The sequence below is a fragment of the Echeneis naucrates genome, chromosome 6, assembly GCF_900963305.1.
Source record: "Echeneis naucrates chromosome 6, fEcheNa1.1, whole genome shotgun sequence".
Classification (NCBI taxonomy): Eukaryota; Metazoa; Chordata; class Actinopteri; order Carangiformes; family Echeneidae; genus Echeneis; species Echeneis naucrates.
The window spans coordinates 4008137-4025692 of NC_042516.1; the positions used below are offsets into that span (position 1 = coordinate 4008137).

A 17556-nucleotide genomic window follows, 5' to 3' on the forward strand; every position below is an offset into this window, starting at 1 on the left:
CAGAGAAGAAAGCTTTAGTGCCCTCCTGTGGTAATTTTATTTATTTATTTATTTATTTTCATTTTGGAGACTAGTAACAGCTGCTCAATGAGACCTTTTCATGATCTCAAAGGAATTTGTAGTGAAGACAGTAAAAAGCACACTGCTAGATATCTTGGTGTTGTGAAGAACAACATGCGCAGATTATGTTATGGTTTAAATATATTGGGAGCAGAAAAAACAACAACAAAACCACTGTCTGAGCACACCTACCGGCTTTGCTGGTTGGTTACAGGGTCCACACTGCCCTCTGGTGCCAGAGACAAAACCAAGGTTCCTCTCTCAAACACCACGCCGATGTAGAGACACCCAAAGCCTGGCAGGAACACCACCTGAGCAATGACAGAACACAACTCTGTGCTGAGATGGAGACACTGAGCATACTTTCAAACAGCCATGGCTCGAGAATGTCAATGTAACACATTTATAGATTCATGCTTCAGCTCATTTCTCCATATGTGTGGGTGTGTGTGTGTGTTTTAGAGCATACATGTGTCTGACTTTAACCTCCACCCCTTCAGGTCCAGCAAGATCAGCCCCTTGTGTGATGAAAGGAAGCAGATCCCTTCTGAACACTTTGCTTAGCAGTCATAACAAGTCCAGCCTTTAACCTCTCCTCCCGACCACAGAGGTCACACTCAGACCTCACAGTAACCAGAGATATGCAGCCTCAACCTAAACCCCAACCTGCAGCTGGCTAGACACAACACCAAACATTAGACACACTACTCCTTAACATCCTCGCCACTCAACTGCACGCAAGCATGCACACGCGGCGCACACATGCACGCACGCACGCACGCACACACACACACGCACGCACGCACGCACGCACGCACGCACACACACACACACACACACACACACACACACACACACACACACACACACACACACACACACACACACACACCCACAGTAACGCACACACATAAAATTTTAAACCATTGAAAAATTTAACAGTATTACTATTACTATTCAGTTTAAGTGTTAGGCTATTTTACCTAAAAATGTTACTTATCTTACCTGAAAACCGTTTATCTGCCATCATTGCAATGAAAATGGTTACACCTGTAATTGTAACCAACTAACTAACTGTATGCACAAAGTTATAAAATAACCTGTTAATGCTTTCCAAGTTATGGTGTGACTATGTCTAATCTTTTATTATGCCTCCATGTAAGTAATGTCCTCGAAATTTAGGAAACATGTATGTGAGACTTCATACCGATAAGAGTGGATGGGAAAATAAGACTAACTATAGGCTACTAAACACAAGTGGAAATGCAGTTGCTGCCTTGTTTAGGAGGTGTAGGATGAATAATACTGAAGAGCAAAGGGCACATTGGTTATCCTTGAAAAATTACAGCATGCACAATTTGCTATTTAATTATCCTTGTGCTGAAAAACAGAGCTAAGTTCTTCTAACTTTGCAGGAATATCGGTAGCACTGACTGAACTTTGTGATGGATGCTGCAGACAGTCTGCAAGTAATGGACACTGTCCAAGAAGAAAAACAGAAAACTGCAAAATGAAACTTTGCATGTAAACGCCTGATGAATATTGGCAGCACATGCTTTGGTTAGATAAAACCAAAATTACTTTGTTTGAATATGGAATATGATGGTGGCCAAGCATGTTTTGAGTGGAACTGGCCAGAAGCACTATATAATGAATACAAAGATGACACCCAGTCTTGCAAAGCTTGGAAGGAGTGCCACTGTAAAAATCACACCAGAGAAATCAGTGAGAATCATGCCCTGGCCAAATATGTTCCACAACTTGAGTCCAACAGAAAACCTTGGACAAGATTAACATGAAAACTTTGTTGTCATCCCAGAATTTATAATGACTTAACATTTTAGTAAGCCCCAGCAGAGTTGTACATGGTTTTGCTTCATGTATGCATCTACCTGAGTGCCAAGGCAGTTGATATCAATGGGGTCAGTCCATTCAGTGGAGCTGTGGCCTAATGTGGTTTTCATTTGCAATGTTGGCAGGATATCTTTCTGCTTGCACTCAGGAAAATTAGAGAAGTGGTAGTAGAACTCATGGTGCAGAGAACAACTAGCAGGCAGAGGACGGCAGTAGACCTCAGTCCTTGGAGTTTCTATAACAAAGAAAGAAAAATAGTCAAACTGAAAAGGTTGTAGGTGCAAAGGAAATGGAAAGCCTTCAGGAGGTCTAGGGCCATGTGAAATTGGATGGGAGGTGTCTGGTTGGATCAAGCCTTCCTACCTTTGACATTTTCCTTCAACAATAGTGCAATAGGACATTTGTTGTGGATCAGCATGCGCGGACATGGGTCTTCATTCAGAGTGATGTATGTCACCCCAAGGTGCTCCTGATATGTGAGAAGTATGGCTCTGCAAAACACAAATGAAAGTAAAAATACATCTTCCACGGACAAGTCATATCCTAACCCCCTCCAACGACACACACAAAAGTTAACACACCCATACTGACGTCCCAAACATCAAGTGACTGCGTCCATCTCAAATCTCTTCACTCACAAAACCCGAACTGAAGTCACGCAGTCACATGCTATTACTCTGAGTCCATAAGTGTGTTAGTGAACAGAAAGCCTGAGTCGAGCTAAGAGGGTCAGTAATGAACTGGAAAACAAATATGCCTGTGGTAGCCCAAGTCGAAAATTAAAGTGTAAAAGAAAGCAAGGCAAAAGACATCTGATAGACTGAGGAGATTTTACTGCAAAAGAGAGAGATTGACAGTGGAAATTTTGAGGGCATTTCTTCTAGTGCCTCATCTCTAGTGGTTAACAAGCTGTGACTATGTACAGTGCCTCTCTGCTTGATGTCTTTTGCCAGCTGGGGTTCAGGGCCCTGCTCTAAATGGACTGTTACAGCCAGCAAACCACAAATGCTCCACTTCACCCACCTGCTGGTAAGGCTGACTCCAGAGTCGACTTCCCCAGGAACAGACAAACTCTGCCTGGGAAAGTCTGGTCGGATGGGAGCAGGGAGGCTCCATGCTGCAGACTGCACTCCAATATCAGGTGTGGGAAACAAGCTGAAGAGTATGTGTCTGAGGGGTAAAGGGTACACCACCTTTTCCTGGTCACTGGTTTGGAGGAGGTCCCAGAATGGCACTGAACAGAGCTTGGCTGGGGATCCCTCTTCAGAGGGAGCGAGACTGAACACTGCTGTCTCTGGTATCTCGCAGGCCTGGGGAGAGGTCAAAATATAAACATTGAACATAGTTGAAAGGAAACAAGAGGACAGAAAGAGAAGAGGAAATAGGGGAGGTGAGAGACAAATAAAGGAAAATAAAACAATTTCAAGCCAGACAAAATGGATAAAATGAAAAAAAAAAAAAAAAAAAAAAAATATATATATATAAAGGGTAGTTGCTGGATAGAGACTGGGTTAGCAAAGGATATAGGATATGGATTCAAAGAAGAAAAGTCAGAGACGAAGATGCAAGTAATTACAACAAAAGATACATGGTAAAACCACATTGTTATTGTACTCTCTTCTTTCTCCCACTGAGCTTAGCGCTAAATTGGTAGCAGAGAAACCTTGCTGTGCTGGTTTAGCAGCCTGTGTGCAGCAAGTAGTTGAGGACTATAAGGATTAGGCACTAAACATGATGAATAGACCAACTAAAAAGGCATTCCTAGCCTTGTTTGTGGTCTCTGTTATTGTTAAGCCCAGTGCCTGCTATTTAGATTTTTAGGTTCTTTTCTTTTTTTTAAGTTTTTCAGTCAATTAGTGGCAACTGGCAAGCATGGCCATCCTTCTTTAAGGGGATCTGAAGGCTCATTAGATGACATCACTACATTGTTGCTCTCTTTGGGGACAAGCAGCAGATGAAAGTGAGAAGGGAAACCTGCATTCAATTCTGGGTGTTTGTCTAATGTGCCTATGAAATGCCATTGCCACATTGTGAGAGTGGTGCAGGGAGAGAGGGCAAGCAACATGATCTGATGGAAAACGGCTTGCCATGTCCCTGCAATGTATGTGTGGTTGTGGTGTGTGTGTGTGTGTGTGTGTGTACATTGGGAATATATTGTATGTGCGAAACTTCAGAAACTCCAGCAGGACAGAACAGACATGATGCAGGACCTTACACACACATACGCATGCATGCATGCATGCATGGACGCACGGACGCACGCGCGCGCGCGCACACACACACACACACACACAAAAATGGGACTTACAAGGTAGCATGAAACAGAAGCTAAGTTTGACATAATTTAAAAGTTGAAACAAACACTTCAGCAGATGTTGAGATGTATGAACTCTTTCCTTGTGAAACCTTGTCTTGCATTCTGTAAGCACTATGCCAGAGGGAGCCATTGTTTTACATGTTTAAATAAAATAAAGATATAAAAATACATAAATAGATTTAGCATGATTGACATTATTTCATTACGTCAAACAGGAAGCCATCTGACTTCCTCTTAGACACACTACTTAGGGTTACTTATTTTAAGAGAATGTGTGTTCATGAGAGCATTTCTGGTCATTACCTGTTCATCAGCTCCCAGTGCATGGTCAGTCAGCAGAGGCCTGTACTGTATTGTGTAAGGAGTGTTGTTGACAAGAATCATTCTGTCTTCTATCTGTAAGACCTGGATGCCGTGTCTCACCGCAGATGACACACAGAACTGACAGAGCTATAATGGAAACAACAGTGACGAACATATCAGCTATCACTGCTAAAAACAAACAAACAAACAAAGCCCCAACCAAGCAAACAAACACCAACCCATCCCCGCAAAATAAGTTAATTGTGAATTGTGGATGTCATCTTCATGTGGTGAGATGGAGAGATAATAAAGTTAACAGAAGCAATAAAAGATATGATCAAAAATGTTTCAAATGAAAAAATCTGGGCATGATAATTTATTAAACTACTTCACATTCCCTGTTTGGAACACACATCTCTAAATATGAGGACATTTATGATTGCATGTTAGATAAGCTTTAAAATTTGCCTCACCCTCTGTCTTCCAGGGAAGGCTCCTAGGGTGATGTCAGCTTCCACATATCCCTCCTCATCTAGTGTGACTACTTCTGAGCCTAATCCTTCCTTCCAACGAGGGGAAGTCAAGTCATGGACCAGTTTCAGTGCTGTGGACTTGTGGACAGTGTTAGTGGGCGCCCAGTAGATACCAATCTGGAAGGCTTCCTGGATGGTGAATGATGTGTCAGAGGGAAAGACATGAGGGTGAGAATGTGAGATTTAAGAAGGGATGAAGAAACCAAAAGGCAACTTACTGTCCGTCATGTCACACAATTTTAATAATGAGAACTTATTTCACTTGACTTCATTTTGATAAGAGTCACATGATAGGGTGAACTGTAGCTTCATTACCTATTGACTATGTTTTCTGCATCAGTTTTCAAACAGGGCATACAACTGAAGAGTTCATCATAGCCTTAATCACTGAAGGGCCTTTTATGAGAACATTATTTAAGAGCCTCACAAATACTTGACAAATACTTCGGCATCATAGGCCATTCTCCTAAACCTATCAACTCTGAATGTGGCAGCAGACACAAATCCTCTCTCCCCTGGTTCCATGATAAATAGCAGGGTGCTATGGCAGCAATGCTTTATTTGTTTTGAGTTCACAGGCTATTACACATTTACCACTTTTTGTTTTGTTTCTTTCTGCTGAACCATATCAACACTTGTTCTTGGATAGGTTGCCTTCCTCCTTAGTTCTGGGTTAGTGGCAGAGAAATCTCTTAGTGTGTGTGTGTGTGTGTGTGTGTTATGTTATGTTATACAAGAAAACCATCTGCAGACCACCTCTTCTGATCTCAGAAACCAATGAGAAGACATGCACATAGTATATGGTGATAGAGCTTGGCTACAGATAAATATTTAGGCAGGGAATTTTGTTGTAACGCTGTTTTGGTGAATGATAGTATGATGATAGGGTTTGAACTTATTAGTCAAGACTGAAATGAGAGGGAGCAGGTTTCATACTGTAGACTGTAATGCCATAATAAGACGGACTTCTAGGTTTGAATAACAAACAAAATATATCTTTTGTGCACTAATAAGATTACTGTAGACCATGAAGTCACTAAGATTTGGAAAACATGCAGTCTATTAATGTGTTTCAGAACCTGAATTAGTTTTGCTGATTAAATTGTCTCCTGGGTGAAAAAATATGAAGTTGTCATTCATTCAATATGATTCCTTTGACATAGCATGGCATGGTGTTTAACTATTATATATTATATATAACATATAAATATATTAAATCTAAGCTGTGTAAGAACATTTAGAAGAGAAAATATTGTTTTTCAGTATAAACGTTTGTATATGAAATTTAGGTTACTTGGATTTGGAAAGTGTAACAGAATAACCCTAGTGGTGTCAGCATCATCTTGATTTAGACTCGAAGGCCACAAATTTTTACTGTAATGCTATGTAACGCTATGGCATTATGGCAAAAATGTGAAAGCAAAAGAGACCCAACAAAATATGTAATTGAATAGCATTATTGAAAAGGTAAGATAGTACAAGCAATACAAGCAACGTGATACATGTACATTTAACCACATCCTACCTTAAAGTTGGGTGGAACAATGACCTTGCCAGCTGGTATCTGGAGTACAATGGTTTCTCCCTCAAAAAGCCAGAGGTCCCACTGGGAGTGGTTGGTAAGCAATGCCCAGGGCAGCAACTCCACCAGCAGAGTGTTCAGGCCAGACTTCCAGCAGGATAATTTAACCTGCATTGGACTGTCCCACTGAGCAAGGGGCTCCGACACAGGCCTGGGGAGAGGAGGTAATACATTACTAAATAAATCCACCTAATAGTAATTGAGGAATATATATAATATGACAGAAAACAAGAGTGAACCATTAGACACCAACAGAACAGAACAGAACAGAACAGAACAGAACAGAACAATTTCTGTTCATTTCTGTCTGTTCCAAGTCAAATGTGTAAGTGATTTAAAATGGAAGACTACTGTAGCTGATAGGCTAAAGTGATATCTTTTGAGCTTGGATCTTCAGTAGTGATGATTCAAACTACCTTGGAGTAACGCTGCTACCACAATTACTCCGAGGTAGCTTGTTTTTCTATGTATTACTTTTTCTCCACACTCTATAATGTTTTAATTTTAAAAAGCTGACAGACATAGTATGGGAAAAAGGAGTGATCCAAATGAACAAGAGAGCCAGTATAAGCAGTGATTTAAAGCTGAATAGTCTATACTTTGGGGCAGACATGCTGAACAAACTTGTACTCTTTGAGCTTGTTTACTACAGTAGGGCCTGTGGTGTGTGTAGTAAACACTTCAAACATATAACTTTAATATATATTATTTTTGTCTCACAGGCTTAAAAAAATACATAGAAACAAACTGTAAATAAGTTATGTAATACAAACAGAGAAAACAGTTGACAAAGCATCCAAGAACACACATGGGCATGTTGAGGCACAGATTAACAGACAGACACACACATAACCATTTTTCCACCCATCTTTCCACAACAGTGATTTCACAGTAATGGTGGTCCTGCGAGCCCTAAACAGCGGTGAATGCCAGAAGAGAGCAAAACAAACAGTTCTCTCAGAGCCCATCATCCTTCACCAGATGCTGCTTTGACTCTGCTCAACATATAAACCTTCCATCTCAGACTCATCACAGGGCCAAAAACTCCCTGCTATGAAAAGGGACCAACAAGAACTGGGGATAGTTATTCTTTACCATTTAATGCTTGGACTCTCAAAGCTGAGGGCACCACAGTGCAGAACTCATTAATCATATCACAAAACAGCAATTGGAAGAAATATGTGCAGCTTTTGTCATAACCTGCCAACTCTGGAGTGGAGAGTTTAAGAATTGTAAATTTTGAAAGACACACAAATCTGACCATACACAGCCTGAAGCCTGAGCTTCCCCTAATCCTAACTACTACAAGATGTTTGTTTAATGGTTGTGGAGGTGTCCTGCTGCAACTAAAACATTTACCACTTTCAACTTCCTCTGTCCCTCAGAATTAGCATTTACACGCCACCTGCCTAGAAGTTTGGTTGGTGTGATTTCTCTGCTGGGTTAGCAGTCTCCAAACAACAAACTCTGTCACTGTTATCAGCATTAAGGAAAAATATACAAATTAAACTGTGGGCTTCACTTGCTGTCCAAGTTCTGAGTGTGTTTAGATATAGAAATCAGTGCTATTAATCCTTTAATGACATTTTCCCCATTTTCTCTTCCCGTTTTTTCCTTATGCTCCTTCACATAAAGTAACAGTATTCTGTGAATTTCCATGATGGGAAATATGGTTAGGCCTTAGGCTTTTGTCTCACAGGATTGCATTACAGAGCGAAGAGAGATCTGACTGACAGAGAAAACGAACAACAAACTCTGCACTGACACCTAGACTGTGAGACATTTTAAGATGAAGCAATACTGCCACTTCTACGTGTTACACAATGTTGTGAATGTGTGGCCACGTGCTGGGCAACAGTCCGTGTTTTTGCATAACACAGAGTGCAGAAAAACTCAGTCAATCACAGGCAGACACATAGCTGTCTTTGTAACTCAGAGACTGTGGGAGATCATGTGCCTGTGTCTTCCACCGCTGCTATCAAGATGTGTTTGCTTTGCGACAAAAGATGAGCGACATATGTTAGAGGGATTCATTTGTGAGTGCTGCCTAATGGTACAGATAAACTCATGCATGGGTCACATCCTGTAGACACACATCTGCTCAGATACACATATATATAGTATACACACTGTACTTTTTGCAAGATGGTTCCAAGTTTTAATTGAATGCAAGGCCCTCTGATTTGTGCGAGGACGTGGGAGTCTGACAGTCTAAATCTTCAGTCTGTGGGGACTCCAGTGGGATCACAGCTAGTGTCTGATGCATGGCTCTGCATTGTCTTTGCTGTTAACTGTTTTATTATGTGAACAAAGACCAACCAATAAAGAGGATCCTCCCTCGTGAAAAGGTCACTTGCACAACTCTGTAATGCTGCAAGAAGCCTGCTATAAAAAAAACAAAACAAAACATACTTGATTAAGTTTGTGTTGTGAAATCCTAATAGCCAGATGTAGTGCTTCTCACAGAAGTGCTGAAGTAAAGATGAAAAAGAATTATACATAGTCACTCGAAACAAAGGATCATGATGTATCAAGGCAGCCAGCTGGAACATGACTCACACACTCATGACGTGAGTATGAATCTAGCTTTGGATCATCATCTCTCTAGCCTGCTTTGCATCAGCTTATTTATCCTACACAGGTGACTGTAAATGTAGAGAGGTGTTTCTCCAAGTAAGATATTCAACAATAATCAAGATGAAAGTTCAGATGTTCAGCATACCTATTATATTGATGACTATGTTTGTAATAACCCTCATTAGCGTTCACACTACATCTCAAAATTTTTAGAGCAGTACCTGTCAGTATCTTTGGGAACGTAGGGCCATAGAGACTCAGTAGAAGTCTTTGGACCATAGAAGTCAGCCAGGATGTGTCTCAGGTTGTCCTCATTTACGGTCCTATTCACTATTTGTTTGATCAGACTGGTGGAGATTGGCACAGCACAGTGAGAGGCATCTTCATCCTCCCTGAGGAGCAGAGAACATTTAAAAAAATCATTTCATACATTTGTCTGGCAAGACTTGAGGCTTATGTGGGCTTTTCTGTCAATGTGGGACAAGTTTCTATTTGAATAAGAAAATTCAATGGAGATTTTTCTTGTACTAAGATTTTTAATGATTTTTAACCACATGCCATTGTTTACCCAACAATATGTATATATTTCTTTCTGCTGAATAGTGTGTAATGAAAAGCTACATATTTTTAAGGTCACATGCTATGAACCAATGCTGTATTTTTTTGTCAGCAAACTTGGTTTGGAAGAAAGTTTACATATTCTATGCCAAAAATCATTCTAATATACTTCTTATTTTGCTTTAGAACAAGACATCTCTTGACAACATCTGACTATTCCCATTGTTTTGTTCAGAACAATCAAAGTGACCTCTGACTAAACTCTGTGCTTACCCTGAAACTTTAAGCAGTCTGAATCTGCCTTTTGTTTTAGACTTTTCTTCCTAACATGTTGTCTAGCTGTACAAACAGAAATTTAGAAAGATCATAGGAAAGGCTAAACGGCACTAAATAATCCTATTGGATACCTCAGCCTCAGACACTGGTCAATTATGGCTTTACAACAAGGAGAAAAAAGAGCTACATCCAAAAACTGTAGTGGCTCTTTCTTTTTCAATAGACAGCATCCAGTTCCACTTGGCTAAAGCAAAGCAGCCCCTTTACCCCAGAGCAGTAGTTTATTAATAGAGCCCATTGTGCTATAAAAGGAACACAGTGGCTGTTGCTTATGGATCTGGGGCAAGAAAGAAGAGAGGGACAAGGTGCTGACAGGAAGCTTTTCATCCAGAGCAGTTCCTGAGGGGGCAAACTGGAAGAGGCTTCTGATTGTAACTCTCAGTTCTCTAATGTGGTGGCCAATATGAGGAGAGCAGGACATAACAGCTCTGGTTAAGACTTTTCTGTGTCTCTTGTGTTGCAGACCGCAGCTCTGCTCTCTACCTCGTCCATTATAGCCCAAAACTATGTGTAATTACAGGAAGGAAAGATGAGCTGTTGACCAGTGAACATTCAGGATTGGATCAGTCCCAGAGTGTTGGGGTTGTGTGGAGGGGGGCTTTTGTTAATGTGTGTGTACAAAAAATGTATATGTGTGAAGGTATGTTTACAATTGTGGCTTAAAGTGCATGTTTGGAGGGGGGTACATAATCTTGAGTGGTGAGAGACCATTTAGGCAGTGGGATGGATCGTAAACACAAGGAGCATTGTGGTTGCAATCTAGTAAGACAAGACACTTAGTTGTTTCTGAGCTTGTTGTTTGTGCGCATGAAGGGGCCAAATATATTCCCAGTCACTGTATAGCCACTTGTGGCTGCTTTATGGCAGCTGAAATCAAAACAAACTTTGCGACCAGATATCTAAACACACAACAGTTGCAACAAAAATTATCTCAGGGGGAGTCAATTGCACTCAGTGTTTACTCTGTTTATTCAGATTCCCACTACTTGCAACAAAAGGAGTGATTTTTCTTCCATGGATTTGCATAAGACACGATAAATTACCGATTTAAAGATAACAAATACAGTAGGAGCAACAACACGTTTTGTACATATGGTAGTTATTACTTCTGGGGCCATCCATACTGAAATGTAAACACTCATGTTACCAAGAGACACTTTGTGACAAAACATCATTTCATACCATATACGCCATTTATACTGTGTGTATGAGATGGGACACATGAAGGATAGCTGTGATATTATTAGACTATATGACATTCATGTGCCTTACATGCCATTTCTTTTATGTGGATATTTGGGTTGTGCAAAACATGTTGGCATTACCTTCAGTTTAGTTGACCCCCACGATGATTAATTGTACAATGCAGAGCAAAAGTTTGGACACACCTTCTCATTCAAATGAAAAGGAAAGTGTGTCCAGACTTTTGGCCTGTGCTGTGTAAAGAACTGCCTCTTACGAGAGAATATGGCAATATGAGAAAGTGAGAACATGCACTGACAAATTGGGATGGAGGAACAGTAGTGATGTATGTGACAGACTCTTCCCATGATGAAGTGGTGACTGTCACACTTCCATTGGCACAAAGCTAACCAAGACAATAACAGACACTAACAGACTAACCCTAACCCTAAAGGAGCCACGCACGGCCAAAAACCTGCTCTCTGTTAGGGTCTGTATCTAAATGAGGTGAAATTACAGTCCAGCCTGACATGTTGGAATTAGAGCTGTGTCTCAGTTGCTGCCAAACTGGCTTCCTGCTCCCCTGAAATGTGCCTGGATTCCTTTGGATCATGTCTTTGGGTTGGCTCACAGAAACCAGAATGTGGTGTGAAAGAATCTTAAGTGTCTCTCCATCTTCTCTAAATGGAGACATAAAAAACCCATTACACCAGACCAGAGTTAGACACTGTCCTTTGCAGCAGTATGAGCTGTTTACTGATGACATAATATAATTCTGGATTGATAGATGTTGATTATACATTGAGTTTGTCCTGCCGATTGGCTAACATTAAAAGCCCAGGGTAGAAATAGGTAAGATGAGACACTGCTGCAATTTTGAATAGTACAATTAGGACATGTATTAAAGGTAAAACTATTGTGGCTGATGTAGGTCTATGTTCTTGTAGGGGAGACAGTTAGCTTTTAACCAAATATAGGATTTAATGTAGTAGATGGAGTTAAGATAGCAAAGTTCAAAAAGATAATACTAGGTGTCTTGTTGTTTTTCCCTTCTTCTTCTTTTTGTTTTTTTTTACCTGGCCTGGAAGGTGAGATGGTGGGTGATGTCGACTTCAGTGTTTAACAGGGGCTCCTGGTGGCCCTGTCCATTTATCAACTGGCTTTCTCTCAGACCCAGGCTCCTCTTCTCTATGTGGATAATTACTGGATCTGGCAAATGGCTTCTCATGACAAATAGTGGACTGAAAACCACCTGCAACATGGCATTTAGAGAGAAATGCCAGTGAGACTGCCTAACACAATAAGAAGCATTAAACAGTCAAAGATAGTTAACTGAATGGGATAGTGTCCCTATTGTTAAGCATTTGCATGTGCTGTCACAAAGTCTTATGAAGAATCCTTTATAAATTCTGCTGTTTTAGACTAATCGGTGTATCCTAGTAAGATACATTTGAGTTGAAATCTAACTATAAATACCATATCAACAGTAGAAATCAGAAATTAAAACTAAACATGTGCAATACAATACAATATACAGATTTGACAGTAGTGTTTTGGTAGTTAATAATGCATGTCTCATTTTCTAGTCTAAACTCTATAATTCTTCAATAATAATCACAATTCAATGAGTTCCATTAATGCAGACATTACTTGAAGGATTGGTGTAATTGTGACAAACTAAATCTAGAAAAAATATTCTATATATTTAATATCAATACATCATATATTTAATATTATTACTATTATTATTATTATATTACTATGAAGTTATCCAATGTGTAAATGAATGCAGTACATGTGAATGTGTATACACAGTATACTCACAACTCTCTGCTGCATGTGAGAGTCAGGTTCAATGGTGATGAGAGTACACCACACATAGAGTAAAGAACCACTCGAACAAGGGACCTGAAAGGAGAGAATCTGGCTGTTATCAATCTCGACTTTAAAGTTATGAGAAAAGATACATACTGCTGCAACAGTCAGCCTGTATTCATATTAATATAACTGCAAAGGGCTAAACGAAAAAAGACAACTTGTTTGGGGTTAGGATGCAAAATACATGTCATGGCTGAGGCAACTGGAAAATGTTACTGCTAAGACAATGAGCCATTACAGCCAGTTAAATCCTAGCAAAGATTTAAAGACTGAGAATAAGCCCACCAAAGGCTGAGCCCCTTAATTTACTCCTCTTTCCTCATTTTGCTAAGGCACATTACAAGTGGCCTAGTTTATGACAGATTGGGGACTTCATTTGCTGGTGGGGACAACATTTGGAGAAAACACTGTGAACATTCGGCTCTAACACACAGTCCAGTGCAAAAACGCCTTGTTAGAATGGAGGTTCTAACCCAGAAACATCCCCAGCTGGAATAAGGTCATGATGACCTGTGTTTTGTCAAAAGAAATCAGCAAGAAGCAAAAAATGGATGAATGTTACAGATAATCAGGATTCAGATGAGAAAGGCAACAGATTTCTTCAGAGGGTGAAACAGGTGGATAAGATGGATGCCAGAGTGGGATGAGTTCACAACTATGAGATGGATGAGTGAGTGGGTGAGAAAGTAAAAGAAAGGGAGGAAACAAAAGAGTGAAATAGGAAGCAGGCAAAGATAGAGAGATCTAAGGATTCAGCTACTAGTCCAGGCAGCTCTCTCATTTGGAGCCAACCCTCCATATCTGTAATGAACGCCTGAACTGAGATAACAGCACGGGCTGGAACAGAGTCAGAAATGTTCAAACACACAGAAGTGGGGGCTGCACTATGGCTAGCTGTTAACAGCATGGGGCTTATAAGAAGACGACGGAAAGAAGAGCACAACAGAGAGAACAAGAAAAATACATAAGAGCAAAAACAGCAGGAATGGTGAGCGGAAGTGACCGCCTGGCACCAATCCAGCAGTGAGAAAATGCCTTCAAAGTCTCTCCTTGAGCCCACATATCAACTAGTGTTTGGTTATGGTTACTGTTGTTATGAGAGAGAATAAACTGTATTTTCTGCTGCTCAACATGGCTGGGTTATGGGTTGGAGGGCCTTTGTAAGCCTATCTGAGGGGAAGATCTCAGTCTTCTAACAGTGAATACATGCAAGTTATGGCACTGTGGCCACCCAGGAGAAGATCCGGTCATAGTTGGTGGTCTAGTCACCAGTTCTAAACATGTGTGTGGATGGAGAACTGGTTGGAAGTCGTTTGTGTAATGTGTGCGCCTATCTGTGTTTGGCTGGGTAGAACATTCAGTTTCGATTTGGACATTCAATTCGATCATTCTCGAGCTAGCACAGTCTATACATACAGATCAAATCAAAATCAAATCAAATCAGATTTATTTGTATAGCGCCAAATCATAACAAAGTTACATCAAGGCACTTTACATATAGAGCAGGTCTAGACCAAACTCTTTATAAATGTATTTAAAGAGACCCAACAGATCCCCCGATGAGCAAGCACTTGGCAACAGTGGCAAGGAAAAACTTCCTTGCCATCATACAAAGGCCCTTCCATGTCTGATTTTGTACATGTCAACTGAGTACATGGTGAGGACAGCCTCTTGTGCTTGCTTTACAGATTGAGTTGCTGACCAATTCATTAAATAATGAAGCTTGCAAAGCGATAAAACAGCATTTAAAATACCTAATGTAGCAAACGATCAATAGCTCAATAGATCAATAATATGTTAATGGAAATCAGTTCTAGCATCAGATCGTTCTTATGCTTGGTTTAAGGGTCATGTAACAAGTCCTTAGAAAAGGTCTTTTTATGTTACCTGTACAACAGAGCTGCTGTTCCCTTTGTTCCTCCTCTCCAGCTGAACATCCTGGGACCAGTCCTCATCGCCTCGAGCCCTCACACATAGCTCTGTCATCTCAGAGTCTTCCAGTACATAGGAAGGCAACTTGGCCCCAGCTTCCAGGCAATCACAGTGTTCCCTAACCACCGTCTGACTGTCTTGCCCCACATAGTGCTGCACCACCCGCAGGTCAATGTCCTGAGTCAGGTAGCTGCACATTACCTGCCGTCCACAGATTATTATCTGGAGTTAAACAAAATAAGAGAATTGTTGCAATTAGAAATAATACATCCCATGACAAAAACAACAGACACAGGGCATTTAATGTTGATGTCACGTTCGCGGTTATATCTTCAGAAATGTACTCACACTTTCTGTTCAGTGTTGAGCATGACACCTTTTCCTGTAAATGACTATTTTTTCTTTAAAGTCACTTTTGCCAAGAAGATGTTGGTGCAGGACCATAAGGGATGATGAGCATACAGGAAACTGCTAAGCCAAGAACCTGTCTTTTGTCAAGTTCATAGAAAAACCTTGAGTAAGGGTTAGGGCTATTTTTTTCTTTTTTTCTGTGAGTGCACAGACTCAGATTCACCAAACTCTTTTCAATCTTACAGTCTAATGTAGGTGATGTTTCACTATTGGGTGCAACAGAGGATGATAAAGGACAGCAACCTGCAAGCAGCTGTCACAGTATTAGTGTAGGCAAATTTTATCCTTGAAACTGGGGACATTTAGTAAAAAAAAAAAAAGAAAAAAGAGCATACCTGGTGATGAGAATAGTTGTCAGTATCAGCCCTAATGTCTCTGCAATGTGTGTGTGCAGATTTGTGGTATTTCTGTGAGCGGGGTTATAACAGAGCTACTTTTCAACAGCTGTCAACATGAGGTGGTAATATAAAGAAGCTGTCATAACAAAACATCATAGGGTAACTAGGCAGAAAGAGACATGGCAACATCACGAGACACAAGATGAAGTCTGCTCACGCAGACAGGAGCCAACCTCCTGCTTCCAGGTTCCCACTGTCCCACCATGAGGCTTTGTGTTGTGAATTGGATGTGACCAATGCTCCGACCCTAACTCTGGTTCCAATGGGAACAAGATGTAAGCAGAGCCAGGGACAGACAGATGAAGGAATGTGAGAGGCAGCATCTGTTTTGTCTGGAGGATGTGAGGGAGACACATATGACACTTGACACTGTTTACATAACAAAGTGTCACCGCTACAATCTGATGCATCTCTGCATTTTCAGGAATACAGCAATTTACCTTCTATTTGTGGAAAAATCTGAACATGAGTCACGACTTGCCTTGGTGTAAAAGGGCTAAAGCGACTGGTTTATGATTTCCTTGAGTTCTTCTTTTGGAAATTATGGGGCCCATTGTGTTTCAGACTTCAAACTCACAAGATTACATTTTAATGTTACAAAGCAGAATACAAGAACTGACTAAAGAGCTGAGCTTCTATGAAAACAAAATGTACAAATGAGAAAAAGAGGATGTTAAAAAATACTCCCATAAAAGAACCAAACAAACAAAAAAACAAAAAAAACAGGGGAAAAAGGCCAGGTTCCCATAGAAGCATTCAACATGAATAATGAGTTCCTGCTTTCTCTGTGGTGAGGAGCCACTTACAAGATTTTTTGCAAGTTAGGGAGATATATACAGGATTCTTATAATGTATTAATAATTATATTGTTATTAATTATGTTCTACATTACTCCCAGTTTCTTGTCAACTAGGAATAAATCAGTGTTTTGAGTCTTATGCAATTGATTATTCATAAATGACATTTGGGTTGGGTAATGCTCACAATTATTTCATTTAAGCTTGATGTGGGTGTGAGAAAGAAGAAAATGTATTCTTGTCTGCCTGAAACTTTTGACCCAGAAACAGCAAACAGACATCATGATAACTGAAGAACGCCACTCTGCCACGGTAGACAGTGAGCTAAGGTGAAGAAATAGGACTTTTTTATTAAAACCAAATATGTTGCTCGAACTACTAATGTAATCCTTCCCATATCCATGTCATCTCTAGTGAATATTCAACTTAAGTAATTTAAAAATTCTGTTTCATGATGGTTGCAGAATAAAGAAAAAAATACTGTGTTTAGTAAATTTTTACCCGTTCATATTTTCTCAAAGCATACATTTAAATATCAGCATTTTTCCTGTTAAAACCTGACCAAAAAAACAAAAAATAACTAACCTGTTTCTGGACACCACTGAGTTGCACAACCTTGATGATGAGTGAAGCAGTTCGGCCTTTGTAATGAATGGTCCTCAGCAGAGTGCCTACATTGTCCACGCTGAAGGCCTCTGACCAGCGCCAGTTCCCCCATCCTTCAATACAGATGTGCAGCAGCTGCAGGTCGGGGCAGTATAGGACACACAAAGACAAAGAACACCTCAAAGGTTAGTCTTCTTGCCCTTTATTTATCCCTGAGCGAAAGGCAAGTAAA

General features: G+C 40.3%; 1 protein-coding gene across 5 annotated transcripts in view; it reads right to left on the bottom strand.

Moving 5' to 3' along the window:
- Positions 1 to 17556, bottom strand: part of vps13b (vacuolar protein sorting 13 homolog B) — a 283913-nt gene that overhangs the window by 10272 nt on the left and 256085 nt on the right. For 4 of the 5 annotated variants that reach the window (XM_029503627.1, XM_029503624.1, XM_029503626.1 and 1 more), the window contains 12 exons: positions 17304 to 17459; positions 15068 to 15334; positions 13127 to 13210; positions 12379 to 12554; positions 9448 to 9618; positions 6593 to 6800; positions 5008 to 5196; positions 4535 to 4681; positions 2938 to 3224; positions 2278 to 2405; positions 1953 to 2149; positions 253 to 371 (listed from right to left, as the gene is read on the bottom strand). In XM_029503627.1, coding sequence (XP_029359487.1) covers positions 253 to 371; positions 1953 to 2149; positions 2278 to 2405; positions 2938 to 3224; positions 4535 to 4681; positions 5008 to 5196; positions 6593 to 6800; positions 9448 to 9618; positions 12379 to 12554; positions 13127 to 13210; positions 15068 to 15334; positions 17304 to 17459 — 2129 coding nt within the window. Of the gene's footprint in view, positions 1 to 252; positions 372 to 1952; positions 2150 to 2277; positions 2406 to 2937; positions 3225 to 4534; positions 4682 to 5007; positions 5197 to 6592; positions 6801 to 9447; positions 9619 to 12378; positions 12555 to 13126; positions 13211 to 15067; positions 15335 to 17303; positions 17460 to 17556 lie in introns of those variants that run through there. The other variant, XR_003840835.1, reaches the window with a different exon arrangement.